Here is a 15,164-nt window from a genome sequence, read left to right as displayed (position 1 = left end):
CTGCAGATAGGGCAGGGCGGCAGATCGGGTAGTGACAACCTTAATAGTTGAATTAATCTATATGACAACACAACACAACAGTTTGAATGAATTATAAACTTATAGTCATATCATATACAACACTGTAATAAGACTCACCATGTTCATAAAAACTTGTAAACTTTGTTAGCGTCCGCTGTTTACACGGTGGACGCTAACAATGCTGGGGTCAGATAACGGAGAGTTTGTAAGGATAATAGTTGAATTAATCTATATGACAACACGACACAACAGTTTGAATTAATTATACACTTATAGTCATATCATATACAACACTGTAATAAGACTTACCATGTTTGTAACCACTCGTAAACTTGAATGATTTCCTCGTTGTTATTACGATGTACGCCCCCTTCTTTAGGAGCCGCGAACGTGATTGGCCGGCGAATGATGGAGCTGGCGCTGCCATTGGCTGACGAATGTTGGAGCTGGCTCTCTGATTGGCCATATTCTCAACATTTCTCAAAATTAGACAGGTCGCAGTCTCCTCTGGAGGCGTGGGTTCGAATCCCACTTCTGACAACAACCTTTTGAGACGTGCTCAGTTGTAAACAATCACATGCTGTTAAACACATGATCCATAAATAGTCTAAAACGACACTAGATGGCTATAGCTTCTCAGTGACCTACTTTCTACTCGGTTTTTTTATATCTGGGACTTTATTTTTGGAGTAATATGTTTAACCTTTCACCATATCTTGAATGTTGAAGCTTAAAATAGAGAGTTGTCAAGCTCAAAGCTTTAATACTTGTAGGTTGAGAGCAAATATAATTATAAATTGTATTAATGTATGATTATGCAAAAGAAAAAATTGTTTTAATGTTTATATGAAGGACAACGTTTTACCTTTTGTTTAATTAGTAACAAATGTCAACTTAATTATATACTGGTTGAATCGTATAATTTAGATCAGCGTTTGACAATGATAAATGGACTGAAACTTAATACTATTTTATCAATATTTTATAATTTTGAAACGATTTTATGTGATGACATCACTTCCTATGTAAGGAAGCGGTTCTCGGCCGAGAGGTCTCCTCTGGAGGCGTGGGTTCAAATCCCACTTCCGACAACTTTTTGAGACGTGCTCGGTTGTAAACAATCACATGCTGTTGGTAAACACATGATCCATATAATCCACATGGTTGAATTGTATAATTTAGATCGGCGTTTGACTATGATAAATGGACTGAAACTTAATACTATTTTATCAATACTTTATCATTTTGAATGAACTTTGATGTGATGACACAAAGGATATTGTGGCATTATATATTTTTTAAATATTTTTTATTAACCATTTGTGTCATACTGTCAACAAATCTGTAACAGAAAGTTACTACAGAAAATGTTCAAAATGCTAAATGTCCATAGAGATGAAAAGAAATGAAACTAAACAAAGTGTCGGAGGCCAAAGCCAAACCCAAATCGAGCCTTGTGTAGTCTTTGTGTTTTCATAAATGAATCCTGCTCTCTTATCCGTCTCTATTAAACCAGAATCTAAAGTGCCAGTTTTAATGAGGAGTTTTCCGACAATGTCGCCAACTGCAAGAACACCAGACAACGGTTAATGTTAAGTGACGATTGCACCTTTATTAACATGGTGAAGAATCATTAGTAAAGGTCGGCGTGACAGGCTGGAGGAGGTTTTGGTGCTCAGGTGGCGCCTGAAAAGAGAGCAACACACAGAGAGAAAAGACTCATTAAATCACAAGGACGTCACGGGCATGAATCGCAGCAGCTTTTTATCCTTCAGCTGGGCTTCCACCTGCAAGTTGAAGGTGATTCAAAAGCAATAATTCAAGAAAGGTCTTTTGATTACTTTCGATTTCACCTATTTTCACCAGGAATAATTAAAACATATTTTTCGTCCCATGTTTTTGCTGCAAACGTCATAGGCCACGCCCACATTCCTCAGTCATTATGATACTTGACATCTCAGTTAATACTCCCCCAAAAGCACGTCTTTCAAATGTCTTAAAAGGATGTCCATCTGTTTTAGAGTTGTACATGTGTGGTATTTTTGGTGCCCCCTATGGGTCAGGGTAATAATGCTTTGGTATGCTTATTCCTCAAAATGGACTTAACATACCCACATACATTTGGGATAATTGGATAAATTGTTGGTGAGTTATGAACATTTCCTTTTAAGCCCCGCCTTTTGCGATGACGTTTTGATTGGTGGCGGCCATGTTTTTTGATTGAACTATCTAATTTCCGCTGATTCTGTATACCAAATTTGGTGTTGCTATACTCCACTCTTCAACAGTTTTAGTCATTTTACCGTTTTTCACATTATGCTAATTTGCAAAACATCGAAGTATTATTTTATCGAAGTCGATTGGATGCTTGGACACCGCTCGGTTGCTCCGGCCCTATTCAGCAATTGGACGCCACAATTAAACATGGGCTTTTAATATTTAGATTTGATAGAGATAACCTAAAGCCCCATGTGCACATTCATTACAATGAACGCAGGCACTCTTTATTGGGCGTTAACCTCACATATGTCCTGCTTCTGTAAATCCACACCAATAAACCAATGTGTTTTAATCAACAGCTGAAAATAGTCCCAAACAAATGCGTAATTTTCTCCGGTTTGATTTATGGTTGATTTAAAAACTACAGAAATGACTGATACTGAAAAATATATTTGATTTGTTAGCTGTTTTTAAAGATCTTCAGTAAGAACTCAAGTGTGACACAATGGTTTTTCATGGGATTGGTTGAAAGCACTAACAATATAGAGTAACTTATCCTTTTTTTTTAGATGCTGTCCTTCATCTTAAATCCTGTTTGCCGTCACAGACCAAACAGAGTCCATCTGGAGCACCAAGCTGTCAAAAATCAACCTCTAACAGTTGAATGTAAGTAGTACTTAACCCTGACACAAACTCTCTGCATACTCGTAGCAGTAAGCTCTTGGAAGGCCGCTGGAATTAATAAAACACGAAGTTGTTAAATTATTCACATTGGACGGATGTGTGTCATCACTGCCACTGTCATCTCCTGAATTATCACCCAGAATTTGGTCCCCTTGGCAGTTCTGGTGTTTCAGAGGTCATGAACTCTGAGCACAGATGCTAATAGAGGAGAAAAAAGACAACATCGGCTGCTTGAGTGACATTGATCTTGCAGTAGAGAGACAGTGTCGTCCCTCGGAGACCACATTCAAGTACAGAGGCGACATTTCTCTATTTCCACTGCGTGAAAAGAGGGGAAAAGTTCAAACGCCTTGTACTCTGACTTACCTGTAACATCAAAACCTAATATAATCAATATTGCCTTATAAGTACACCAAAAAAATATAAAATTAGGCTATAAATCCACACTAGACTGTGACGATTAAGATGGACTTTTGATAAATGATAAATGGACTGAAATGTAACTATAAATGGTCTTTCTTCCATTATTTCGAATTTATTTTGAGGTGATGACATCACTTCCTATGTCAGGATGGCCGAGCGGTCTAAGGCGCTGCGTTCAGGTCGCAGTCTCCTCTGGAGGCGTGGGTTCGAATCCCACTTCTGACAACAGCCTTTTGAGAACCACCTAATTAACATTTGAAGCAAACAGATTCTTCAACATTTCTATACAGGGATTATACACAAGTTATAATAGATAAATTGCCTTCTGATGTTATAAGTGTTGTCCGTCCGAGACCACATTCATGTACAGCAGGGGGGTCAAACTCAAATACACAGTGGGCCAAAATAAAAAAATCAGTAGTAGTCGAAGGCCGGACTGGTTCAATGTTTATTGCAAAACTTATTGAAATGAACTTATTGCACATATTAAACCTGGTACTAACGAAGCTTAAATTATTGCCTATAAAAACAACATTAAACATTAAATAATCAGTTGCATTCATTTCTTATGGCTCTATCTGCAGATTTTCCGGAGTCATTTCTTATGATTACATTTTTCCACAGGCCAACAACAGCTTCAAAAAAACGATTTCCCTCAAAGAAACAAACCTGCCCTGTTGTCGTGAGACAGTTTGCTGCTGTGATGCTAGTTCAAGCCAGACACTTGGCATCTCATCTTGGGTGCAAGTTCATCAATGTTTGGGCTCAGGCTCTGAGCTGAGGAAACCCTCAGGGTTGAGTGAAGGTGTGCGTGCAATATACCGGCGGGCCAGATCTAATAGTAATTAGAAAATATCCTGCGGGCCGAAATTAAATCCACCAAGGGCCTGATTTGGCCCCCGGACCTTGAGTTTGACACATGTGATGTACAGAGTCTACATTTTTCTATTTCCACTGCATGGAAAGAGGGGAAAAGATCAAACGCCTCGTCCTCTAACTTACCTGTTACATCAAATCTAATATGATCAATATTTACATAGAATTATATTCAAAAAGTGTCAAAAAAACGTTTATTTGGCTATAAATCCTCACTAGACTGTGATGATTAAGATGGACTTTTGACCAGTGTAAGGAAAACTTCCTCTTTTCGAAATTGAGCCAGTGGGGGAGGGTTTAAGCAGAGATTCCCACTTGGTTCCTTAAACACTGCGGCTCCAACAGAGAGCTGTTTTTGTTATGCTAAAATGTGCTCCTTGATTTAGTTTGTAGCTAAAAACGTTGCATACGGCAGGATGTGGATGCAAAGTGAGGACATTGCAGAGTCAGGTAAGACTGGATAACTGCTGCCGAGATACTTAAGTTTATTTACATGATGACCTTTGCAGTTTTCTGTATCTGAATAATTCATGTTCTTTTAGTGTGGACTTGTTAAGTAAGATCATCTAAATGTTTTACTTCTTTAATGTTGGAGATTTAGTGAAAATAAAAACATCTTTCATTCAATATAAACAGGTTTTATAATTTGTATTTGTATTGGGAAATACACTGATTTATTATTTAGAAAAGTAATACCAATCTCCAAATATAAAGCAACAGCAAGTTAGCTTAGCATAAAGACTGGAAACAACAACCTGGCAAACAAAAATTACCCTACCGGCCAAATAGAGTTCACTTATCTTGTTTTTGTGTGTTTTAACCCACACTAAAACAGTGTTAGTCTGACTTTCTGCTTGTACCTTTTGATTGGTACAAGCTATTGGACCTTGACTAAGATAAATGGACTGAAAATAAACAAGAAAAATGAACCGTATATTATCATTTTGATTGTGTTTAGAGGTGATGACACCACATTTTATGTCAGGATGGCCGAGCGGTCTAAGGCGCTGCGTTCAGGTCGCAGTCTCCTCTGGAGGCGTGGGTTCGAATCCCACTTCTGACAACAACCTTTTGAGAACCACCTAATTAACACTTGAAGCAAACAGATTCTTCAACATTTATATACAGGGATTATACACAAGTTATAATAGATAAATTGCCTTCTGATGTTATAATAAGTGTTGTCCGTCCGAGTTTACAGAGTCTACATTTTTCTATTTCCACTGCATGAAAAGAGGGGAAAAGATCAAACGCCTCGTCCTCTAACTTACCTGTTACATCAAATCTAATATGATCAATATTTACATAGAATTATATTCAAAAAGTGTAAAAAAAACTTTTATTTGGCTATAAATCCTCACTAGACTGTGATGATTAAGATGGACTTTTGACCAGTGTAAGGAAAACTTCCTCTTTTGGAATCCCACTTCTGACAACAACCTTTTGAGATCCCCTCAATAACACTTGAAGAAAACACACTCTCCAACATGTCCATACTATAGGCATAATACATTAAATGCTTAAATCATGGAGATGCTGCTCGACTTTCTGCTTCTCTTGGAGGATATCAAGGTTCCCATTTATCCTTCAGTAAGTTAGCACATCTTCCTGAACATGTCAAACTTTAGCTTTAGGATATCTGAGCTCTTATTGTTTTCAAATAAAGGGAAGTAGGAGACAGACACTCCTATGAGTCGGAGGTGACAGAAAGTGAAATGTGTTTTTCAGGATCCTTTTCATGATTTCACTTCCTGTATTTACTTGCCGATCTCCTTCAGACGACCTCATGAAGTTCCCTCTCTGTCACGTTGACAGGATGTGAGAATCTTCCATGATCTCGCCTCCCAGCAGAGCGTCGTCTCTGTTGCCACGGCCCGTTTGACAATCCGTCTGTTGTGTGTAGATAAAAGGATTTCCTTTCCCCCACAGAGTCTGACGGAGAGGGGGGTTTATCTTCCGATGATGAGGGAGACATTCAGGTATAATCGTTAGTGACAGGAAGTAAAACTGCTTAATTAATGTCGCTTTGTTATGTGATGTGAAATGGAAACAAAGTCCAATTACTTCTTTCTATGTGAGGGTAAAAAAGAGAAATCACACAAATCTAAAAGGCTTACTTTGGTTAAACAGAAAACATAAAATTGTTCTTTAAATTCACATTTTTAAACAAAAATAAATAAAGCAAACATTTCCAAAAGCAAAAAAATTGCAGGATAAAATAAAAAGCTTTATTACAAACTTGAAAAATACGATTGCAACAGTCTGACGATCTAAATACAATCAAATGCATCAATTTGTTGTGACATAATTAATCTCTTTCTCCTGGTTTGTTGTTAGTGCGAGATCCTGGAAATTCAGAGGGATGAAGCTAACCAGAGACTGTCTGAACTGGAGGAAGGTGCGGATCATTTGTTCCTTTTCCTCACCTGCCTGTCCCCATTCAGGACCATATGGGGGGTGGAGACTATCCCAGCATGTGTCACTCTCAATTTCACATCTATAGACAACATTAAGCCTCCACTGCATGGACAAAAATAAGAAAGGCTACAATAAATGTAGATGCGCACATACAAATAATCTACTCTTCTAAATGACTCTCTCCCTTTTAATTTGCAGCGTCGAATCAGCTCTTGAAAGAGATAAATGTTCTGGAGATGCAGTTCCAGATGGAGCGCTCCTGCAGGGAGAGTGCTGAGGCGCTGGCTGTCAAAGTACGCCTTTTTGTAGCTGCAGTGTTGACCCTTACTTCCCTTAATCCTTACCTTGTGGCCTTTTTCCTTAAATTCTCATTTCCCCCCTATGTCAGTACTTGTCATTTTCCTTTACCATCCTTTCTGTTCCTGTCATTTCCTTCCCTATGTTGTGTCCTTTGCTTTTCTTTGCTATGATCCTTTCCTCACTTTCCTATGTTCTTTTTATTTCCTTTTTCCTTTCTCTTCCCTTTCCTCCACCTCTTACCTATGTTTCCTTTCTCTTCCCTTTCCCCCACCTCTCACCTATGTTTCCTTTCTCTTTCCCTTTCCCCCACCTCTCACCTATGTTTCCTTTCTCTTCCCTTTCCTCCACCTCTTACCTATGTTTCCTTTCTCTTCCCTTTCCCCCACCTCTTACCTATGTTTCCTTTCTCTTCCCTTTCCTCCACCTCTCACCTATGTTTCCTTTCTCTTCCCTTTCCTCCACCTCTCACCTATGTTTCCTTTCTCTTCCCTTTCCCCCACCTCTCACCTATGTTTCCTTTCTCTTCCCTTTCCTCCACCTCTTACCTATGTTTGCTTTCTCTTCCCTTTCCCCCACCTCTCACCTATGTTTCCTTTCTCTTCCCTTTCCTCCACCTCTTACCTATGTTTCCTTTCTCTTCCCTTTCCTCCACCTCTTACCTATGTTTCCTTTCTCTTCCCTTTCCTCCCACCTCTTACCTATGTTTCCTTTCTCTTCCCTTTCCTCCACCTCTCACCTATGTTTCCTTTCTCTTCCCTTTCCTCCACCTCTCACCTATGTTTCCTTTCTCTTCCCTTTCCCCCACCTCTCACCTATGTTTCCTTTCTCTTCCCTTCCTTATTTCCAATGTCCTTTCCTCTGCTCTTCTGGCATGTCAAGAGACTTAACGTAAGAAGCGGGAAACTGCGACTTGTACACCGAGTGATTTACTCCAACCTTTGTCATTTTCAGTAGATTTCAATACAAACACACAGCAGCCTCCACACTCACACTGGTCTCCTCTTGTTGCCAAGGTGACCAAAGAGAACAAAGTGCTGAAGAGAAAAAGCCAGATGATGATGCCGCTCATCCCGGAGCTCCCTGAAAACTTCGATGGCTTGACCTTTGACCAGGAGACCGACCCCGCGGTTAACGGTGAGGACGTGTTCGACCTCGGTGAGGAGACGCTGCTGCAGAGTCAGGCCAGCATCGCAGGTTAGGAAACACTGGGAGAACTGCCATTGCTTTGTCTGCCTGGTAAAGAAAATACAAAATGGTATAATCTGTGGTGTGTGTGTGTGTGTGTGTGTGTGCGTGCGTGTGTGTGTGTGTGTGTGTGTGTGTGTGTGTGTGTGTGTGTGTGTGTGTGTGTGTGTCAGAGTTGCAGGCATCAGTGGACGGTCTGCTGGCTGAGAAGCTGCAGCTGGAGCAACGGGTGGAGGATCTGACAAAAGAGCAGGTCCACCTCACAGAACAGGTACATCATTGTGTGTGTGTGTGTGTGTGTGTGTGTGTGTGTGTGTGTGTGTGTGTGTGTGTGTGTGTGTGTGTGTGTGTGTGTGTGTGTGTGTGTGTGTGTGTGTGTGTGTGTGTGTGTGTGTGTGTTGTGTGTGTGTCTGTCTGTGCGTGTGTGTGCGTGTGTGTGTGTACCTAGTGTTATATCACCTGGCTTTTTTTCTCAGCTAGCTCTGGAGGTTGAGGAGAAAGAGGCCATCCTGAGGAAAATTAGCAAACAGAGCAAGACCATGAATAAAATCAAACGAGGTGAGTCCTAATCACACTTGGAATCCAAATAATAATTTAATTCATTTCTTTAACCATATTTTTTTCAACCAAATAACAATTGGATATGATTTTTTTAGAATCTAAAATGTTCTGAAAAAGACACCTTTTTTTATTAGTTTTGTACAACCATCAATCCAAAACCTAAAACTTCATTTCAACCGAATTACAAAAACAAACACAATTGGTTTTACAATTTAAGCTACTGAGGATTTGAGATTTTTTCGCTGAATACAATAAGCAGCAAATCCTCATAATTGAGAGACTTGAATAAGAAAACAAATGGCATGTTTGCTTCATAATTGACTAAACATGGTTATCATTGTTTCAGTTTCTGCAGATTGACTGATCTATTGATAAGCAGTGGATCATTTCAGTGTATTTCATTTTTATATTTCTTTGGAATACCACTTATTTTTCTGTGTTTTCTGTCTTTGTGTGTGTGTGTGTGTACATGCAGTCTCTCAGCTTGTCACAGATGAGTTCACGGACATGTCTCAGAAGCTGGAGCTGGAGCAGGGCCTCCGGCAGCACGCTGAAGTCTTCGCCCACCAGGTGTGAGCGCGTGGCATGGCTGTCTTTGTTTTTGTGTTCGGTGTGTATGTGTGTGTTTTCTGCACAATACAAAACATTTTGTCACACATCCACACCTATAGATACTGAAGGGTGACAGGTCGTGCCACGGGAGCGTTGGTTGACCTTCGGGCGGCAATGGCGTACAGACGGACTCTCAGACGGGGGGAAGAGGAGGGAGACACACACACACACACACACACACACACACACACACACACACACACACACACACACACACTTCCGCTGTCAGCTGATGTGGCGGGACAGGAGAAGGGATCTCCATTCTCTGTTTTCACACCGATGACACTTTGGTCAAATCCAGGCTCTGTGTGTGCGGCAAAGCGTTCACACACACAAGACAAAAGCAGACACACACTCGTACACAAGCTCTAAAAACACCAATTCACTTGAATCCACATACCCAAACACACACACACACACCCCCCAGCTGCTCCTATAATGAAGGCCTTTTCTTTCAAAAAACATCTCTGTTCCTTTCCCTTCCCATTTAGCCCCTCCCCATCCCATAATTAGTGGTCATCACCGCGGCTGAAGGAGAATAGTGCTTTTTAAGCACAACCTGTCTTTGCCTGACACCTTTATGTTTTTCCGAGCATGTAGCAATTGTCGCCTTTGTGCGCAGCGTCCTCCATTTACCGGACAGGCGCACAATGGGCCGCCTCGCAGGGGTCCTTACCTGTGAAAAGGACCCCCAACTGTTCACACAATCCCCCCCCCCTTTGCTCTCAATTCATGGTAAAAGACCCCCCTGTGCTGAATGCCTCTTGTGTGCACTACTATTTGTCTGTTTTCATGTGTTTTGAAAACACCAACCATTCACACCTCTCCTCTGTGATGCCGGTGGTATAATGACGCAGGGCCTCAAAACAGGAAACAATTTGGTGTGTAGGGCTTTGTCTCTTTGTGTCCCTCTGACTGTGTGTTTGTGTGTATGAAATAATTGTACTAATTGCTGTGTGAAAATTGCTCTCTGCTGAAGGGAGACCCGAGATGAGAGCGGTGTAATTTGCAGCGTGTGCTGACGCAGAGCTCACTAAAACCTGCTGCTTCAGACGCAGTAGAAACACAGAAATGAAAACCACTTTTTCTCACACTTCCTGCTCTCTGATCACCGAGCTGCTCTCATAAGTGTCTGCAGTCCGTTTATGAATCCAATATGGTCAGAATACACTGAGATCATGCCTTCTGTGTTATATACTCAATTTACGAAGGGCTTACAATTACTGGTAACACATTTTTCAAGGTTTTTAAGGTCACTTGTTTATTTATGACTTGACTGCATGTATTACCCTGTCTCTTGAATTTGCGTCTGTAAGTCTTTCACATGTTGTCTGCTGCATGAGGGAAAAAAATAGTTTGCAAATTACTAACAATATATCTATAATCCGATTGCTTAATATCCACATTTTTAACAGTAATACAAATATTTAATATCACAAAAGCTCATGCGAAGGTCAAAATGTTTGTTGATTGCACTTTGATTGCACTTTACTCATTCATCAGCTCAAAGCCGCACTTATAGCTCTTGCTTGTGTATTTATCTGTCACGGTGGAGAAAGAATCTACTTTTGTTCGTGAATTAAGGCATTTGTTCTCACAAGCCACTTATTATAATGTGGATAAAATGATGCTTTGTCTCACAGCTAATTCATCCTGTTTGTTCGTACCCTTCAATGAAATGGATTTGTAATTCCAAGTAATTGTTCAGTCAAACACTAGTTTGAAAACACTTCCCCTGCATCATGACAACCTCCTGGTGGGAGAACATTAACAACCAGCCAGTCAGATCTCACTTAAATCGCTGCTCTAATTGTGGCTCGTTTTCATTAATGTGTTTCTTCTTCCATTTTCGTAGAAGCAGATAATCATAAAGAAGTGTTTAAAGATGTCTCAATGGGAATTTGGTGTGTCTCAGATGTTGGTGCAGAAGGAGGCGGCTCACAGCGAGTGTGTGACGCAGCAGAGCTCGGACACCGGCCTGCAGCTGCAGCGGGCGCTGGAGCAAATCTCCAACATCAGCACGGCACTGTGTGATATACGGCGCCTCTACCAGGAGCAGGTGTGTGCAGATGGGATCAAAAGAGTGTGTCATGCTATAGTTGAAATGGTCTATTTATGTTCTTCATCTTGTATGCTGTTTCTTTCATCCCTGTATTCAGGTTAAACCGAGTCAGGGCGCTGGGGATGAGAGCAGCATTGTCTCTGAGCTGCAGAACCTGAGAGCAGAGCTGGAGAGCAGCGAGGAGGAGAGGAAGACTTTGGAGACGCAGCTGTCTGAGGCTAACAGCACTGTCACTCAGCTCCAGGAGGAAGGTAGCTGCAAGAAGAGGAGACCTTTGCACACACATGCTTAATGGAAGAATACAGTCAGAAGCAATATTGTTAAATGTTGACTCTCAAACACTCATGCAACACCCCAAAAAACACCAGTGTTGGCTTCCATTAGCTAATGACACTAGTGTGTGATTGGTGGTCATTAAAAAAAAAGAAGAAGCTTAATTTAAAGCTTAATACAGTGGTGAAGGAATAAGTCCTTAACCCGGCAATGAATTAGCATTTTAGCACTTCCAGTTCCCTGGACTCGAGCCTTTTTGGTTAGCTTTCCGACATAAGCTCTGTGGTTCATACAAACATACAAACACAGCTGTTATCTGGTCAGCGCAGTTCAAAGTTAAAATTATTCTGAGTGGTACAAATTCCATGATTTAATATCATTTAGTTTTTCCTGGGTGATTTGTCTCTTGGCTCATGATACTAATAGCAGGAATGTTTTCGCTGTCTTTTTTTGTAGTGAAACAGTTACAAGATACACTGAAGGAGGATGAACAAGAGGAGAAAACCACTCCTGCTGCCCCTCCCCCACCCCCTCCTCCACCTCCTCCTCCCCCACCTCCTCCCCCCCCTCCTGCTGTCACCAAGTATGAACCGTCTTCATCATTGTGTATATACTGTATCAGAGGCTTTTTACACCCTTATGACTGCTTTTAAATCATGAATTGTATGACAATATGACACCTTTGACCTCTCTGTGCCAAGTACACTTGATTTCCTGAGAAGCAGAAGACAAGAAAGCGCCAGCAAAGCCGATCAAAACAGTGAGTCTCACACTTCAACTGCAACGATAACAAATACGCTTACTTTACTCAGAAGCTATGATTTATCCTCAATGTATATCTGTTTTTGGGTTCTCAGATTTATATGACAATTTCTTTCTGGTTTCTCAAAACACAATACTTGTACTTCTATTTCAATTAAACACACATTATATGCTCTCAAAGTCCTTTAAAATATTTCATCCATCTCTCATCTTTAAGAAGCAGAACCTTTGGACATGAAGACGAGAGCGGTGGATGAAATGATGGAGAGAATAAAAAAAGGAATCGTCCTGAGGCCCATCATGAGAGTACAGGTGGATCAATTGTATTTTTAACCGTTTGAACCAGGACAGTGCACATCGATGAACACTTTAAAACAAAACAATGCTTACAAGCGTAAATGAGCCGGATTTTAGCTTTAAGCTCATTTCCATCCGCAGTTCCCGTCACATACAACATACAAGAACATGACATTTATATACATAGCAAAAATAAATACATGACATGCAGAAAGAGCACGAGCAGCATACAAGCATTTATGGCAGTACAATGTAGCAGCTACGATATATAAAGTGCAGGAGAAGATAAAAGTGCTACCTAAAGTGCAGGAGTAGATACCCCTGTATAAAAGTGCATTTAGCGGTGATTACACGTCTGTTTGTTGCTCAACCATTCTTTATTCACAAATACTTTTTAAATGTATTCGCTCATTTACATTCCCCATTGTGTGGCATTTATATATGAACAGAGAAACTTGTATAAGAAAAAAAACCTTAAGTAATAAATACTAACGTCTCAAATCTGACTTGTTCTGCTTACAGGAAGATGACAGTGCGTGGAAGGTCAGTTAGCCTCATATTCCCAATTGTTGAATTTATTTTGTATTATTAAGCAGTTGACACAGGATTCCCAAATATTCCCAAATCTTCTTGCAGGACCAGAAGAGTGAAAACAGAAAGTCAGCTATCGTGGAGCTGAAAGGAATGCTGGTAATGGACTCAGATTAGTGTTGCAAAGGCAAAACACTTTTGACAAACAGCAATTTATTCCACTTTTACAAACATTTTGTAACATGTATACACACCAGGACAACATGAAACATCAGAAACTCCGCAGAGTGCCATCCAGACGGGGAATGGGCCGAAATGTTGGCGAAGCGGAGCTGCTGCAGGTGCTGCAGAGGAGGAGGAGAGCCATGGGGGACCAGCAGGACCAAACACAGGGTACACTCACATTGTCCTCTTTGTCCGTTTTTTTTTGGAATTTCTTCAATGGATTTTGGTTTGCTATTTTTGTAGGTTCTTGCGTGTCTACAAGCAGTCTGTTTTTAGTCATTAGCACGAGAGCACGACATACACTTTAACAGAAAGCAAGTTAAAGCTTTCAAATGTTTGGAGATATTCGTTTTATACTTTGAGTGAATTCATGCTTTTATTGTAATTGCATTCAAATGTACTTGGTAATGCACGGTGACATATAACATTTTAAAAGAGTCACGCAAAAACGCTTTAATGTACTTAAAAGGAAAGATAAAAAGTGAAAAGTAGCCATCAGTTCCCCTCCAGGTTCAACATTTGATCTGCACGCAATGAGTATTTTAACCTCTGCAATATTAATCATCAGAACAAAGTGCTTTATCATATCATTGTGGTCAACTGCAACCGTCTTCTCTCATTGTCTGGTTTCGTGCATAACTGGAGATAATCTCTTCCTTCAGAGCCTCAGACCGGTGCTCAGTGTGTCCCAGCAGCAGGAGACTGTCCCTGGGCTGGAGAGAGCAGCCGCGCCCCGGTGCTCCGGAGGCTGAAGCAGAACCGAGAGAAGAGAGACTCCCGCATCCGAGCATCAGCACTGATCCTCGGATGAGAAAACTGAGAGCAGCTTCAGGAAGTCCCATTGTCAGTGCTGTAGTTATTGCAGGGTCCCGCAAGAATCCTGAATATCTCTTGTTTTACTTCAAAGAAACTGAATGCATATTGGCAGATTTATTTAATTAATACATCTATGCACCGTTTGATTCATCAGTTACAATAAAATGTGGGTTGATCTTGGTCTCTTTTGTGTAATGTCAGAAAACAGTGCATTTTATTTGACTTGTCCAGAGAGTACCACATGGGACGTGTTCATTGAAAAACATTATAAAATCCCACATTTGGACCTAGAGAAGAACGCACAAAAAAACGTTCTTCCAAAAGCTGTTTAACCCAGGTCGGCTTCAAATAGCCCGTACTTGTTGCGTGTCAAAGGAAATGAAACTCATTCAGCTGTGGTTAATGTCCCATATCAGGCTTTTTGGGTTTCAGATGATCTAAGTGCAAGTCTCATGATTTTATATGCTACAGAATATACATGAAGAATATCCGAGCCATAAAAAAAGGCTATAATATGAATGCCTTTACCCACTTCTCTCCCGAGGTGTCGGCCTCTTAAAGCTCGATCCGGCAGAAGGCTGGAGGCTGCTATTTATTTAGGCACATTAAAGCTCTCACACCCCGAGCCCAGAGGTGTCGTTGAGATAAGAGCCTCCGGTGATCTGGCTGCTTCCTCCTGAAAGTATCTTTAAATGCGGAAGGTCGCTTTTTGTTTTCTCACCTCCTCACAAATACTGCATATATGTGTGCATGCATGCATGGTTGAATACCTACATCGTACCCTCACACCACATAATCTACCTATCCATCTTTGTTAAAAGCATTTGAAATTACTCTCACCTTTGACTCCGACACCATTTTAGTGTCTTCACACTGTTTCACATTATATATTTACTTT

General features: G+C 40.7%; 1 protein-coding gene and 2 non-coding genes across 4 annotated transcripts; all 3 read left to right on the top strand.

The window, feature by feature from the left end:
- Positions 1 to 3,490: 3,490 nt before the first annotated feature.
- On the top strand, positions 3,491 to 3,573 carry trnal-cag. Its single transcript has one exon. It is a non-coding gene; the product is annotated as a tRNA-Leu (tRNA).
- A 981-nt stretch (positions 3,574 to 4,554) lies between these two features.
- On the top strand, positions 4,555 to 14,446 carry shtn2 (shootin 2). 2 transcript variants are annotated; one of them, XM_034150006.1, is made up of 17 exons: positions 4,555 to 4,674; positions 6,154 to 6,203; positions 6,562 to 6,622; positions 6,841 to 6,935; positions 7,956 to 8,136; positions 8,301 to 8,398; positions 8,604 to 8,685; positions 9,164 to 9,258; positions 11,216 to 11,359; positions 11,460 to 11,613; positions 12,092 to 12,218; positions 12,337 to 12,395; positions 12,618 to 12,709; positions 13,217 to 13,237; positions 13,331 to 13,384; positions 13,483 to 13,618; positions 14,113 to 14,446. In XM_034150006.1, the coding sequence occupies exons 1-17, from the start codon at positions 4,641 to 4,643 to the stop codon at positions 14,259 to 14,261; spliced, it is 1,632 nt and encodes a 543-aa protein (XP_034005897.1). In that variant the 5' UTR covers positions 4,555 to 4,640; the 3' UTR covers positions 14,262 to 14,446. The 2 variants fall into 2 exon arrangements, with proteins under 2 accessions (XP_034005897.1, XP_034005896.1); XM_034150005.1 differs by having other exon boundaries at positions 12,615 to 12,709.
- Positions 5,205 to 5,287, top strand: trnal-cag. Its single transcript has one exon. It is a non-coding gene; the product is annotated as a tRNA-Leu (tRNA).
- Positions 14,447 to 15,164: the final 718 nt, after the last annotated feature.

The sequence above is a fragment of the Trematomus bernacchii genome, unplaced genomic scaffold, assembly GCF_902827165.1.
Source record: "Trematomus bernacchii unplaced genomic scaffold, fTreBer1.1, whole genome shotgun sequence".
Taxonomy (NCBI): Eukaryota; Metazoa; Chordata; class Actinopteri; order Perciformes; family Nototheniidae; genus Trematomus; species Trematomus bernacchii.
The sequence above is the reverse complement of the archived record's forward strand: the minus strand, read 5'-3'. Positions and strand labels throughout refer to the sequence as shown.